We start from the raw sequence: 15075 nt of genomic DNA, 5'->3' as shown, positions 1-15075 counted from the left end.
CTACTTAGTAAGACCATGGGAATGGTATTGCCTGTAATGGCTTCATCTCCGGTGGCGTGGTAGCTATCTACCTCGTGTATGTGAATTATTATCCCCTTAAGGACATATCTCCGGTGTCGTGTATCCCCATCGTTGGATTCTTCCGGAGTCCGACCGTGGCTTCTAGGTGGGATGATATTACTGTATAAGTTAGGCTTACCTAATACCAGCGCTACTTGTCACATGTGTTGATATCACGTGGTATGTCACGTGACCAGACCTGGACCTTCGGGGCGCCTAGGACTGTTAGTACTTCGCGTACCGGTTCGTTCCTTTCTGAACAGCCTAGCGCTGATGTCAAATGATGTCTTGATCACGTGCAGAGGTGAAAACGTGAAAATCTGTGACAAGTTAGGGGTTTGGTTAGGAGTGCTGCTCACAGCCAGGACGCGGTTGAGCATATCATTTTTGGAGCCCACCACAAGGGGTGGAGAGGATTTAAATCTTCACATTACCGAGTCGTCAGCCTTACGATCAGAAACTGAAGAGGTAGTTTGGTACCCCCTTGAAGCAAGATCGGAATTGTCACCATAGGTGAAACATCAGATGAAGAAGTCTTCTTGTCATTCAATCAGAGGCTTAGGTGACTTCATGAGTTTGAGAGGGCCAGATTCGAGCGAGCAGAAGAAGGCTGACTACACTTAGCCAATTTTTGACCATCTCCGTCATTCGAAACACATCCCTCAGCTTCACGATCGACATCATCAGCTTCTAGAACCCCCAATCCACTTAGTTCGCTTACCCCACTATCGCACCACTCGTCCGAGGCTTCGACAGTAGAAGCTCAGTTGAAAAACATCTCTGAGACTTCATCGCAACTAAAGTTTTTCGGGCGCCGGTGGGGGAGGGCGGGGACATTCAGAGTGGCATCGAGGAGCGCAGAGGTGGTGTCGATCTCTCAGGTGGCAGTGCACGTCGATGACCATGTGTGACCAGGTGCGAGGACACAAGCTCTGAAGGGGGGGGAGGGTGGACGCAAGCTGTGGCCAGGGGGGAGCCGAGCTGCGAGTCACGTGCGCGTAAAAAGCGCAATAGGCGTGCAAAGTCTGGTGCAGGCGTGCAAAGTATTTGGTGCCCCCATCAAAAAGTGTGAACCGCAGTGTGAACCAGGGCCCCAAAAGCGTGATTGGTGCATGAGTTTGCTGTGAAATGCGCGAGGCGCGCGCCGAAACTGTGAATCCACGGTTAGGCACACAAAGTCTTTCGGGCACTGGCACCTGCACGCGCACAGGCACCTGCCTTATTTGGGCTGTGAACTGTGCCTGGCGGTTCACGCGGTTCACAGCACTTTGCGTGGGACCCTTCTAGATGAGCTAAAAGCAGCCTTTGCAGCTGAACAAGTGTCGAATCCAGTCGAGAACCCCTCTCAACCACTTAATCTACCAACCACCACAGCCACAGTCACCATAATCACCAATCAGATGCCATTTCGTGGTGATCGATTGGCACCCACATTTGATCCTGATCAGCCAAGAACTCTTTTTCGCTTCTTTGATGACCTAGAAATCCTATTCACGCATTGCCAAGTAATGAATGAAACAGAAAAGAAGCTATGGGTAAAATGCTATCTCAATATAGATATTGCTGACCTCGTTGAGTCACTTCCAGAATATACCAATCGAACGAAGACCTATATCGATTTGCGACAAGCCATCCAGGAGCTGTATCCAGGTGCGGATACAGAGCACAAGTGGGAGGTTCGAGACATGGATCTCTTAGTTGGGGAGCAAGCCTGACTGGGAATTCAGACCATCACAGAACTCGGAAACTACCATCGAGAGTTCCTAGCCATCACCTCATTTCTCATTGGCAAGACTCACATTTCAGAGTCAGAGCTCAATCGTGCATTTGCGCATTCATTCGAGGATTTCTGCCTGAGCTGTGGAATTGGATTTCACAGTGCCTACAGTTGAAGCAGCCAGACCATTACCCAGATGATCTCTACTCAGTAAATGACATCTACAAAGCAGCAAAGTTCGTGTTGCACGGCACTAGCACAGGGCCGACCACAGGAAAGTCGAATGCGACTACTTCAACTAGCAGTACATGAGTGATCAAGAGCGAGGATATCTCCCTGCTTATTGAAAGTTTGGTCAAGTTTATTCAAACACTCACAGCAGCTGTGACTGGAGGAGTTGTGAAGCAAAATGGGAGTCAGACTGCGACTGCGAGTAGACCACTAGTCGCAAATGGAAATCTGAGCAGATTTTGCCACTATTGCGGAGAAGCTGGAGGCATGATCAGAACATGCAAGCATGTCGAGCAGGACATTAAGAGTGGCAAATGCATACACAATGCAGCTGGAAAAGTTGTCCTACCAAACAGCACCTTCGTTTCTCGCACAATTCCAGGCATCACTATTCGTGATCAGATTTATGAGTGGTACAGACGCAATCAGACCCCAGTCATGGCATCAGTCTCAGTGGCAAATTTATTTCAAGTCTCAGAAGACAAAGCCAGCTCATTCTCATTAGGAGCAGAGGACAGGATCAAAGCTTTGGAGCAAGAGCTATTCAATCTAAAGTGATCACGACCAGTCTTTGATGGAGTTCATATATCACCGAGGTGACAGGCAGGATTGGCTGCAAAGCCAGCACAGTCTGAGAAGGCACCTGAACAGCAGAAGCCTCAGGCGAGGCCAGAGAAGGCCACTGAGAGTGTCCCAAGTACGTCAGTCCCAGTAGTTGCGGATCCAGTGCCAGAGCATTCTTTCTGATCGGCTTGAGACGCATTATACATTCCACTGAACATGCACAATTTTGGACAGGCATCAAAGCCTGGAGCATGAGATGCAGCCTATCGCAATGTGCCACCAGTCTATCAACTGGAGCTTGTGACTACAGTTTTCGAGCGATCAATGAAGTCATCCACAGTGACATTGTCCATGGAGGAGTTGCTGTCGATATTGCCAGATGTGCGCAACAAGTATCATGAAGCTTGCACACCGAAGCGAGTAGTACCTCCAAGTATAACTGGAATGGCGACGATCTTCGAAAATGTGGAAGACAACAGTTCTATGATCGGACAGGAGGAAGAGTTCACCTATTGAGGGGAGCCTTTAGTGGTGACAGGTTCAGTCATTCCTGATTCATACAATGTCTATCTGAAGCACGTACACAATGGAGAGGAGCCAGAACCATTGACAGTCACAAAAGACTCACATGCATTGCGATCAATAGTTGTGCTTATTGACAACAAAGAGCGAGTACAGGTGATTCTAGATCCAGGATGTCAGATTGTCACAATGTCGGAAGATGTCTGCCATTCATTGAGACTCATTTATGATCCAACAATAAAGCTCAACATGCAGTCTGCGAATGGGGAAATCGACCAGTCACTCGGACTCGTTCACAATGTACCATTTCAAATTGGAGATATCGTCCTTTACTTGCAGATCCATGTCATTCACACAGCCACATACGATATTCTTTTAGGACGACCATTTGACATGCTCACCAAGAGCATGGTGCGCAACTTCTTCGATGAGAACCAGACAGTTACAATCGTATGTCCCAACACAGGAAGAGTCACAATGATACCTACTATACCAAGAGGACCACCACGAGTCAGGGCACAGCATTTGTGATTGAAGGATCTGGGGTTTCACTAGCAGAAGATATGAGTACCGAAAGCAGCGGGATGGCATTAATCATTTGATGTAAGCAGCATGAATACCCCTATTATATCAGCCTATTCCCCAGTCATATCTTCCGATCCTGTTTCCATCCAGTCGAGCTATTTGCAAGCCTTAGGACAGGTCCTTGACACAGTGTCATCATTATACACAGTCACTTCAGATTTCTGATCAACTTCCTGAACCTCAACTTCACGACTACTACAGACAGTTATGGGTCACAATTGCGATCAAGAATCAAGTTCGAAAGCAGGCTACGCTGCGACCAAGGAAAATTACAAGCCAGTCGCACTCAAAACTTGACCCATAATCACATCAGTACCTGAGCAATTCTGAATCATTCGACGAATAGTTGGAGATCCTTTGCGACACCTACCTAAGCTTCCAGAGTGGCCGGGTCCATTCTTTCCAACTGGTCACTATACAAAGGAATGCATGGAGGCCTTGGATGTGGTGCACCAGCCAGGATTCTTATGGCTAGAAGAGCAAGCTCTCATGCACATGTTCATGTGTCTGCACAATCAGGTGTTCGCTTGGAGCGATTCTGAGCGAGGACGATTCAAGTCGCAGTATTTCCCATCGATCGATTTCCCAGTCATTCTCCATCAGCCTTGGATTTAGCGGAACATTCTGATTCCACCGGGCATTTACAAGGAAGTTTGCGCAATTATCAAGAAGAAGCTGGATGCTGGAGTCTACGAGCCCTCAAACTCCTCATACCAATCGCGATAATTCTGCATCGTAAAGATAGGACAGAAAGTCTTTGCAGCTCATTCACAGTCTTGAGCCACTCAATGCCATTACAATCCAGCACTTGGGAGTTACGCTGACTCCAGAGCACCTAGCAGAGCAGTTCAGCAGTCGTGCCTGTGGAGCCATGCTTGACCTGTATATTGGATATGATGAGCGGCTCATACATAGCAGAAACCTCGCACAACCTCACCACATTCCAGACACCATTTGGAGCTTTGCGACTTGTCGCCCTTTCAATGGAGTGGACCAACTCAGTGCTGATCTTCCACAACAATGTCACATACATTTTGCAATCAGAAATTTCAGCATTTACGATTCCGTACATCGACGATGTCTCAGTCAAAGGTCCAGCGACTAGATATGTTAAGTCCAATAGAAGCTTTGAGATGATCGCAGGCAATGATGGCATCTAACAATTCATTTAGGAACATTTCCAGAATCTTAATCAGATTGTGCAGCGAATGGAGTATGCTGGCGGTACCTTCTTGAGAATGAAGTTAACACTATGTGTCAAGGAAACTACAGTCGTTGGACACAGATGTACCCCGATGGGACATTTATCAGACAAATTGCGAGTCTGGACAGTCAGGAATTGGGGCCTATGCAAGGACCTATTGGAAGTTCGAGCTTTTCTAGGCACGATTGGATTGGTGAGAATCTTTATCAGGGACTTCGCAAAGCGAGCACACTCACTGGTGCAGCTTACTCAGAAAGGAGTTCCATTTGAATTTGACGAGGTGCAGCTCAAAGCAATGGAAGACCTAAAGCAGGCATTATTGGAGTCACTGACTTTGAGAGTGATTGATTACGACTCGTCAGCACCAGTTATTTTTGCAGTGAACACATCTCTGATCACAGTTGGATATCAGTTGTGCCAAGGTGTGACTGATGGATCGAAAAAGCGATTTTTCAGTCATTTCAGATTCATCACGCTCAACGATCACGAGAAGAGGTTTTCGCAACCAAAGTTAGAGCTCTACGGTCTATATCATGCTTTGCGAGCCCTCAAGGTCTACCTGATTGGCGTTCACAACCTAATAGTTGAAGTCGATGCTAAGTACATCAAGGGAATGTTGCAGAACCCAGATATTGCCCTGAGCGCAAGCGTTAACTGTTGGATCATCACAATCCTCATGTACCATTTCTGACTAGTTCACATCCCAGGAGTCATGCACGGTCCAGATGAATTATCATGCTAACTGAGACAGCCAGGCAACCCGCCACCAGAGTCCATTGAGGATACAAACTTTGATGATTGGATGGATTGCATGAATGGCTTTATGCACCAAGTCCTTCCCCAGGTGCAGAGTTTGAATCATCAGCCGTTGACCAAGGATGGTCAATTTTTCCGAACAGGGGAAGAGCCAGCCACGCAATCAGTTTTTGTGCTTTCAACTCAAAATAACGATGAATCAGAAACCAGGCAAGATACTCAGGACCTGAAGGTGGTCAGCTACAAGGACATTCCATGATCTGCACAAGCCAGATGGAATGACCATCTCATTGCTCTAATTACTGACTGGCTAGAAATGTTGCAGCAACCGGAGAATTACTTGGACAAAGAATACGACCGGGTGCTCAAGTATGCAGTCCACTTCTTCAAGCGAGATGGACATCTCTGAAGGAAAGATGGACAAGGATCGCACAAGCTAGTCATATTACCAAAAAACTGACTACGAGTTCTCGCTGGAGCACATGATGAACTAGGACACCGAGGCATTTTTCTGACTCAGTCGTTGATTCGTGAATGCTTTTGGTGGCCGGACATCGCGGCTAACATCGCTTGGTTCGTAAAAACTTGTGTAATATGTCAGAAGTGGCAGATCTGCCAGATCCTCACACCAGCGATGGTTGTGATTCCAGCTCCAATATTTGTGAAGATATATATTGACACAATGCATATGCTACCCTCAAACAGATTTAAGTACATCGTGCAGGGTCGGTGTTCGCTCACCCACTATCTCGAGTTCCATATGCTTTGAGTTGAAACTGCAAAGACCCTCAGCGATTGGGTTTTCGAAGATATACTCTGTCGCTGGGGGGCCTTATCAGAAATCGTAACTGACAACGGTGCACCATTTGTAAAAGCAGCAGCCTATCTGGAGAAGAAATGCCACATCAAGCACATCTGGATAAGTGGCTACAACTTACATGTGAATGGAATAGTTGAGCAGTCGCATTTCGACATTCGGCAAGGTCTATTCAAGGCTGCTGACGAAAAGGAGCGCAAATGGAGTCAAGTCACACATTCAGTTTTCTGGTCAGAAAGAGTAACGGTTAGAAGACGCATGGGCTGTTTGCCCTATTTTGCAGTCACAGGCACCCATCCAGTCCTACCGCTTGACATTGTCAAAGCAACGTATCTGATTCCAGCCCCAGTCAGAATGGTGACAACAACTGGCCTAATTGCGAGTCAAGCTGAAGCATTGCAAAAGCACCGCGAACAGGTCACAAGAATCCACAATGCAGTCTACGAAGCTAGAAGAGAAGCAGCTAGGTGATTCGAGTGAGTCCACAAGAATATGATCAAGGATTTTGACTTCAAGCGTGGAGACGTAGTCTTGGTTCGGCATACACAGATCGAGAAAGCACTCAATTGGAAAATGAGACCACACTACATTGGGCTGTATATTGTGCTGTTTTGCAATTGGGGAGGAGCATGTGTGCTCTGCGAGTTGGATGGAGCAGTACTGGATCAGCTGATTGCAGCATTCAGGGTGGTACCATTCACAGTAAGGAAGAGGATCATGATCATGGAAGGAATGTTGGACGCATTGGAAACCAGATTGAAGGAGATGCACCAGTCAGACGACCAAGGAGAAGAGGAACCAGAGGAAGAACAGGAAGATAACGAGTCAGAAGATGAAGGCGAAGGACCGCAAGACCAGTACGACATAAATGAGTCGGAATAGGCAAGCATAGGGATCCGAACTAATTATTTAATCACATATAAGCAAGGACTTAGCTAAAGACTCAAGAATTCGAACAAGACTATCATATTCGGTGGCAAATTTCTTAATATTTCGGTCAGGCAAGATCGCGCAAGACTTTTCAGCACACAGTTTATTCAAGATAACTAACTAATACATTGGCTCTGCACATGTGGAGGGAGAGATCATGAAAGAGATGTGAAGAAATATGCAGATGGCCCGCTTTGCATCGCCCCAGCCAAAGCCCAGCGCACCAACGAAGTCACGACTTGTGAGCCCTCAAGGCACGGTTCTCCTCGAGGAGCTGTTGCAAAAGCTCAATCATCTACTTGAGTTGCGTACTGGCTGCAGAAGGCTCAATGATGGCTGTCGAAGCACGAATCAGCTCTGACTTCACGGTCGCAGCCTTGGAGGAGCCCTTTGCACAAGATTTGCCTTTCGACGAGTGCAGCTTGAGGACCTTGGTCGACAGAATGACAATGGTGCCGGCGTGGGTGTGCTGTGTCATGATGTCATCAGGGTCAGAGCTGTTAAAGCGAGGACACTTGGGAGGCCTGTCGAAATGACCTGAAGAAACCATTAGCAAAGAAGTAACGATGTAGAAACCACGTGGTGGCAGAGGGATCACCAACTTATGTCAAGAAGGCCCAGTGGTGCCCTTCTCTTGCTTGACGATAACCACCTCAGGTGCACCTTCAGTGTCGAACTTGACATCAGGCTTGGGCGTGTCAGGTAAGGTATGGACCAGACCTGGAGGGAAGTCAGTCAGCCCAGAATAAAATGAAAGGATGAGGGCCTACGAAGGCATGGGGTCAGGGCAATCGTGGTCTCATATTCGTCGATCGGCGTATCTAGAGGAAGCTCGAGCTCAGCAGCATAATCGCTACTGGCAGTGTTTGCATCACGCATCTGCTTGTTATAATCAACCTGGTAACTGGATCCTTCACAATCACCTTGGCATCTGGCATCTTGGGCAGTGGCCATTCCCTCAGATGGTACAGCTTCTTTAGTGAAAGCCATCCATCGGCATCGTCAATGTCAGTATCACGCGTCCACCACTTGCAGGCCTTGTGGTTGCAGTGACACTTGTGGCATTTAAAATGGAACTCACTTAGCGTGCAAGTACGAGACACCTTGTTAGAGAGCAGGCAGTAGCGACACTAGAAAAAGGGAGATTAGCGATGAAAAAGGGTGAGCCAGGAAAGCACTTACCAAGCAAGTGATAGATGGCTTCTGCCAAGCCAGGAGATACTCTGGGGGGGAGGGAGCGATCATGAAAGGTGTGCACAGGCATGCACACATACTGGTCCTCTGAGGTCGTAGTCATTTTGGAAGCTTTGATGGACTTGCAACCGTGACCCTTGCCCTTATTAGGATGTGCTGGAGACAAGTTGGAGATCGTGCCACCCATGAACTCGACCTCATCACTGTCACTATTATCCTCATCGTTGCTGGAGAGCTCAATGATCTCAGAGCCTTGCGCAGAAGGAGGTTTATCGAACATGGTAGCGAATGGAGGATCAACCTCCATGGCAGCAATATTGGAGCTGGAAGGAGGGTCGATAGTGACTGGGTTGGCCACACGAGCCTGAAACTCAAACTTAGGGACAGGATCGCCAAGAGCAGCAGAAGCTGTGACAGGCATGGCCACTGCAGAAAAAGAGGTCAGAGCAACTGAGAGGAGAGCATCGTCGATGCCAGTGAAAGCGGTTGGAGAGTCGGAGGCTGCGACCTTCCCAGTATCAGAAGGAGTACACGCAGAAGCCTCCATCGCCACAGGGAGGCTCAGTTTCTAGAGAGAGTCGAAGGATTGTGTCAGTAGAGGACAAGAGATCACAGTCCAGTGCATGCACCTTGTTCACTGAGAAGGCAGCAGCCCACTCAGGTGAGATCAACCCTGCACACCATGATAGCCACGATGATTCAATGTAGGAGTCAAGATGCACCTGGGCTTTTTGGCAAAACTGGGGGTTTTTTTTTTTTGGCATTTAATGCAAAACTGGGTATAGCACATTTGTGACACCGAGTCTGAGAAGGCGCGAAGATCATGCTAGAGGAGAAAGCAAGTTAGCCAGCTGTGAGTACAACAGAGCGTTCACTTACCAGGGCAGAAAGAAACTGGCGTATCAGGAATTCGAAATCCACAGCTGAATCAAGAGGCTCTGCCTTGTGCAACGCCTCCTAAGCGGAGTAAATGATGCCTATGATGGTGTCCTTCAGGTCTGCCACCTAGGTGTCAAGAAAAGAAGTTAGCACTGCGAGAAGCCAAAAGGTTTGGAAGACAGGTGTACCTTGCGTGGAGAAGTGACTGGAGTTGCAGGACATTGAGAGGATGATGGAGTAGCAGGGTCACCCATTGAGGAGCTGAGAGATTGAGGTAGAGGGAGAGGCAAGTTAGGTGCCATTGCAGAAAAGTTTGAACTGGCCAAGCCCGGGCATGCAAACACATCGTTAAAACCTCACGGTATCATCCTCTACCACATGGTAGAGCCAGTCGGCTTTCTCAGGAAGCCGGTTAGAGTGACTTAGACAAGACTTCTATTGCAGGACCGAAATGCGAGCCAACCCCGATCGAAGCCACCCAAAACAATGGATTCATGGCACAGCGCCAGAGATGAATGCAGTCAGACTATTGTACATGAGCAAGTGGAATATACGAAAGACAAATAGAGGTGGTTCTAGACTACGTGGCTTTCCCATTCACAGCCAGAAAGGTTTTCAAGAACTGGAGATGCTCGCTAATGTGAGTCGTCTCCACAACCAGTCGCATGCACTCCTGCATATAGATCTCGACTAGCAGGGCACTGGGAATGGCCAGTCCGTGAACCTCACTAAGAATCTGCTTGGTATCAACAAGTGATTTGGTGTCTGCGATCGCAAAAGGAACGAAGTCAAGATGGCAGCATTTCCAATCAAGAGAAAGAAGGCATACTGGAGGGAGATTGGACAAATTAAGCACTTGAGATGTGACACTCTGCAGCGAACACAAGCCTGCTCACTGTGCTCGGAAGGCATAATCATGCAGTCACTGTTCATCAAGCACTTAGAGCACTGGGGGCAGAAACATAAGCAACGCGTAGGAGGTGAAAAGCAAATGAACGTACCTTGGTATGCAGCCACAGCTTTCTGAAGCTCAAGAACACAATCTGTACATGCTTTGGGAGAGCATGGATGGCAGTGTAGTACTCGTGCAGCATATCTGACTCAGAAGACTTGGTGGTGACCACAGACAATGCAGTACTCACAACGGATGTCGAACGCGACTCTCGGAGTCACTGCCGCAACTTCAGGTTCGTGCTTGACTGCATCCTGGAAGAATCTCTGCTATGGCAAAAGATGCAGTGGAAGAAGAAGGAACATGTCAGCGATCATAGTCTATCCATCAGCAGCCAATTGGGATGGTCTGCCCAAGGAATGTACAGTCATGCCGATCCACGAAAATGTTGTTTGCCGTGTATGCCATTAGAAAGTGATCGCAAGTAAGGTCACGACCTTTAGGGAACTTGTCAAAATTGCCACGGTCTGCAGCCTCGATGATCTCTCACATGATCTCAGTCATCGCAGCAGAAGAACGAATCAGGTCAGCAGTTCTGACAGTCTTAGAATAACCTCTCAGGGTGGAAGGAACCACTGCTGGGATCCAATTAAAGTCAGGGCTCACGTTCAGCATGAGCCAGTCATATACCAAATTGACCTCATGCAGCAGACTCTTGGCATGGTCTGGATAGTTGCAGATCATGTGTAACTGAAAGACGGCAGCGTTAACCATTAGAAGGTAGATCACAACACGGAATACTCACCTTGTAAGCAGAAAACGATGTGGCCCAGTCCTGCCAGACCAACACATGAGCATCAAGAGCGGGTGATACAAACACGAGATTATTGAGGTGCTGCAGTAGCAAAATGCATGAGCATCAAGAGCGGGTGACACAAACATGAGATTATTGAGGTGCTGCAGTAGCAAAATGCAAGCACCGTCAATGGGGTAGACACTGTGAGTGCGAGCAGCAAGGCTGAAGACACCGTCGGTGTGGGACATAGCAGCAAAGGACTGGGAACTGAAAGCAAGGACGTGCTACCTAAAGTATGCAAGCTCGACAGACTGAGGATGGTCCAGATCTCAGAACAGGGAAGGTGATATGCACCGAGATATTCTGCGATCAGAAAACACCAGAAACTGCGTCCAACTATTGCACAATGTCACAGATTTTTGCCACAAAGTCCGCACATGACTTTACTCATGCCACAGATCACGTGCTTCACCAACATCTCACACCACTCAGCCACAGACGTGACACGTAGAGGATCAGGTGATAGCCCACATCACATGTTATGGTCCAGACCCGTGGATGATACGGTCGGACCTGTCTATTCCAGGACACAATAGAGGCACCCATTTGGGAACAAAGGGAACAAGGACTATTGTTATACATCAGCCTTCCGCTTCCTATTAGTTTAGCCAGAAGCCTAGATAAGCACGATGTTCACACCAGAGAACAAAAGGGAAACCAAGATAGGCACGATGTGCACATGCATTACTGCAGCAACCATCGATCTTTCCACTTATTGTTCTACTTCCGGACATCCTATTGTTTCATGTACGGCCATTTGCTTATACCCGTAGATAGGTAGCTTAGGTAAGATAGCCCGCTGTACGTGTATATAAGACCAGCCATGTAGAGGACGAAACTTCAGATTGTTTCTCCTCGTCTACTACCTGTAGCACCCACTGAGCTCACCAGCTCCTTCATATATCTCTCACCCTTTCCTGCGTCCACCATATCAACCAGTAAGTCAACAGGCTCTTGCACCACATAGGGTTTAGGGGGATACTTTTGGGATCAGGGGGATCAGGGCGGCACGTTCCACGTGACTGTCCCTTTTAGTCTTTTTGATCTCTTGTCCAGTGTTACCATGACATTAGAAACAATCTGACATTTTCTGTGCCCCTGCTTAGTGTTTAACACAAGTGGCCACGTATTTTCAGTGCAAGCAGTTTCAGCCGTAGTGCGCGGCTTTTTTGACATACATTCCAACCCAACTTCTACCAGGCGTGAGCCTCAGCAAGACACTGAGCAGCCCAAGGCAGCAAAGTGCAAGGCCACCAAGGCAGAAGATCCTTACGCCGGCTACAAATGCCTCGAGACCAACAAGGAGCGAGGAAGACTTCTCACTCTAGCATCCTTAGGCGCATCCTCTACAGACAGGCAGCGTGCAGCGGCCAGGGTAGTTGACACTACGCATATCAGAGTCCAAGGCATCATCCACCGACCTCGCAGTCATACCCCCCGCTCGAATGCTACAAGCCCAGAAAAGGACATCTCACTACAGGCGGTCGAAGGCCAAGACCACCCCCAGAGATTATCACCTCCAACGCCGTTCCCCCCATCATTGTTGCTCCACAGCCAGTGCGACCCCTTCCCAACTTCGTTAAGGTCAACACACACGCACGACCCATTCGCCCTCTTCCGTCCAAAGTCAGGCCCACCCTCCACATCGAAACACTCAAGAAGCAGGTCTCTGCTACCCGCTTCAGACTACAACCGATATTAGGAGCATTCTGGGAGAAAATTGATCAGGACAAACGAAAGAAGGTACAACTCCTCGCATCAGAGTTAGACAAAGTCTGCGCAGACCTCTACACGGAAACTCATGAATACACCTTCGTCGACAAGCAGGTCGTCAACACGTGCTGCCTAGAAATAGGCAGGATCAACTTCAAGGAGATAGGGAAGCAGCAGAGGTTAGACGAGATCGTCAGGGAGATTGGGAAAGTCAAGGACAAGCAGTACCTAGGCTTCATTTTCAATTAGTTTAAGTACATCTATATCACAATGGAAGGAGCCAATCGTGCATACGCATCCACGTTCAGGCAAAGAATGGATGACATTCTGCATACAAACATCGAGTCAGCACACGACAGAAGCACCCCACGCACCTCGCAGCGCAATTCACCAGAACCTGCACTAGGACCGCAGGATTTTGCATCGCAAGTTGGAGGACCAGCGTCCCCAACCCCATCACTCTTACCCGCCTATGTTCCCCCCATCTGAGAATTCGATGGACACCAGTTCGAGCATCTAGAAGATGCGCTCAGACAGTCCGCTCCCGGAGAAGTCCCGGACCACATCCGCGAATGGGTTATTGTCACAATGAAGCTCATGGTCAGTACCGAAGTCACCAAGGTCTACAATGTGCTCAGAAACAAGATGTACGAGCACAAGAAAGCCTTCGAGTCACTGATACAAAACAACAAGAGCGAACACCGACTCAAGGAGGGAATGCTCCAGACGGAGATCGGGAAGCTCAAGGATAGGATCCTCGCGCAAGATGCGCATATGATGGTTTTGAATGACGAGCTCACGGGAACCCAGGTGGCAATGCTCGATACAGGCAAAGAAATGATGGAAATCAAGGCAGCTAACGTCAAGCTGCGACATGAGCTAGCTTCGCTCAAAGCAAGCGGCATCACTGTGATGCAAGGTCAAACGTCCGGCACGGTCCAATCACACAAACCCCACATCAAAATTGCTGAGCCTCCACACTACTCGGGCAAAGGAAGTCTGGAGGATTGGCTCCAACAACTCAGTATATGGATGCGGTGGAATGAGATCAATGATGACGAGCACAAGATCACCACGGCCCTGCTGCATTTGGAAGGTGGCGCATTCACATACATGTCCAAATATGCAACCAGAGCAGCAGCACAGCAGGCACTTGGCACATGGGAAGACTTCGTCAACATTCTCAAAGTGAACTACAGAACCCTCGACCCGGACAAGGATGTGCAGCAGCATCTGAAGGATATCTGTGGCAAGACGTATCCCACGATGGTATCCTCTGCAGAACAGTTCCGCCAATGGGCCACTAAGACCAACTTAGGGCACACTGCACTCATCGGTTACATCGCTGAACACTGAAGCAAGGACGTATGCCAGGCAATGGTCACACGAGACAGTCTAGGAATTTCTGACCCCATCACATGGCCAGAATATCTCGACCTATGCCTTCAATTAGAGTCCAAGTTCAGAGCCGACAAGGCAGGACAACGTGGAACGGTTACGACATCATCATCATCAGCACCACGGGCCCCGAAAGACCCCAATGCAATGGTCGTGGATCGAGTATCCACCCTCACCAAGGAACAAGAAGGATGGCTGGAGAAGAAGCTGTGTGTATGATGTGGGAAACACCCCTTCATTTTTAAACAGCGATGCCCAGACCCCAAGTACAAAGGCAAATTCGAAATGCCGAAGGGGGGCCAAGCAACAAGGGCAATTTCTTCAAACGCGGCCTCAGACATCTCCGACGACAGCAAGGCGAGATATGAAGCAGTCCATGCTTTCATCGCCAGCTACGACGCGAAGGGAAAGGAAAAGGAGGCAGAACCGGAACCAGCTGTCGAAGCAGCTAGGATCACGGAGGTAGAAGATGATGAGGATTTTCTTCGGCGGGTTCTCTGAGGTCTGGCCAGAGTTCCCATAGACACTGTAATAGTACCTACTCGCTCTCACATGTATCGGTATCAAGTTTTTCATACATCGCATCTACTGGTTTGTCAAAACACGCGATCGATTTACCTGTTCACCTCAAACAGGGAGTAAGAGAAGCCCAGACTGAGGTGCTCCTTGATTCAGGAGCATATTCTTGCTACATCAACTGACGGCTGGTTGATCAGTTGAATCTCGCTACGATCTCACTTGAGAAGGAGATCAGGGT

At 48.4% G+C, this 15075-nt stretch overlaps 3 protein-coding genes across 3 annotated transcripts; 1 reads left to right on the top strand and 2 right to left on the bottom strand.

The window, feature by feature from the left end:
* Positions 1-7681: 7681 nt before the first annotated feature.
* On the bottom strand, positions 7682-9127 carry LAESUDRAFT_762144 (uncharacterized protein; the record flags this gene model as incomplete). The annotated part of the gene is made up of 5 exons (XM_040913047.1): positions 7682-7923; positions 8050-8106; positions 8157-8360; positions 8569-8609; positions 8661-9127. 5 exons carry the CDS (start codon positions 9125-9127, stop codon positions 7682-7684), a joined length of 1011 nt encoding a protein of 336 aa, XP_040760895.1.
* A 410-nt stretch (positions 9128-9537) lies between these two features.
* Positions 9538-9761, bottom strand: LAESUDRAFT_762143 (uncharacterized protein; the record flags this gene model as incomplete). Its single annotated transcript, XM_040913046.1, has 2 exons — positions 9538-9585; positions 9648-9761. The coding sequence occupies 2 exons, from the start codon at positions 9759-9761 to the stop codon at positions 9538-9540; spliced, it is 162 nt and encodes a 53-aa protein (XP_040760894.1).
* An 845-nt stretch (positions 9762-10606) lies between these two features.
* LAESUDRAFT_762142 (uncharacterized protein) lies at positions 10607-14819 on the top strand (the record flags this gene model as incomplete). The annotated part of the gene is made up of 6 exons (XM_040913045.1): positions 10607-10646; positions 12314-12582; positions 12636-13130; positions 13428-14256; positions 14347-14531; positions 14568-14819. The coding sequence occupies 6 exons, from the start codon at positions 10607-10609 to the stop codon at positions 14817-14819; spliced, it is 2070 nt and encodes a 689-aa protein (XP_040760893.1).
* Between the last annotated feature and the right edge of the window lie 256 nt (positions 14820-15075).

This window comes from Laetiporus sulphureus, assembly GCF_001632365.1.
Source record: "Laetiporus sulphureus 93-53 unplaced genomic scaffold LAESUscaffold_42, whole genome shotgun sequence".
Lineage (NCBI taxonomy): Eukaryota > Fungi > Basidiomycota > Agaricomycetes > Polyporales > Laetiporaceae > Laetiporus > Laetiporus sulphureus.
Note: the sequence above shows the minus strand (reverse complement) of the source record. Positions and strands in the feature narration are given on the sequence as shown.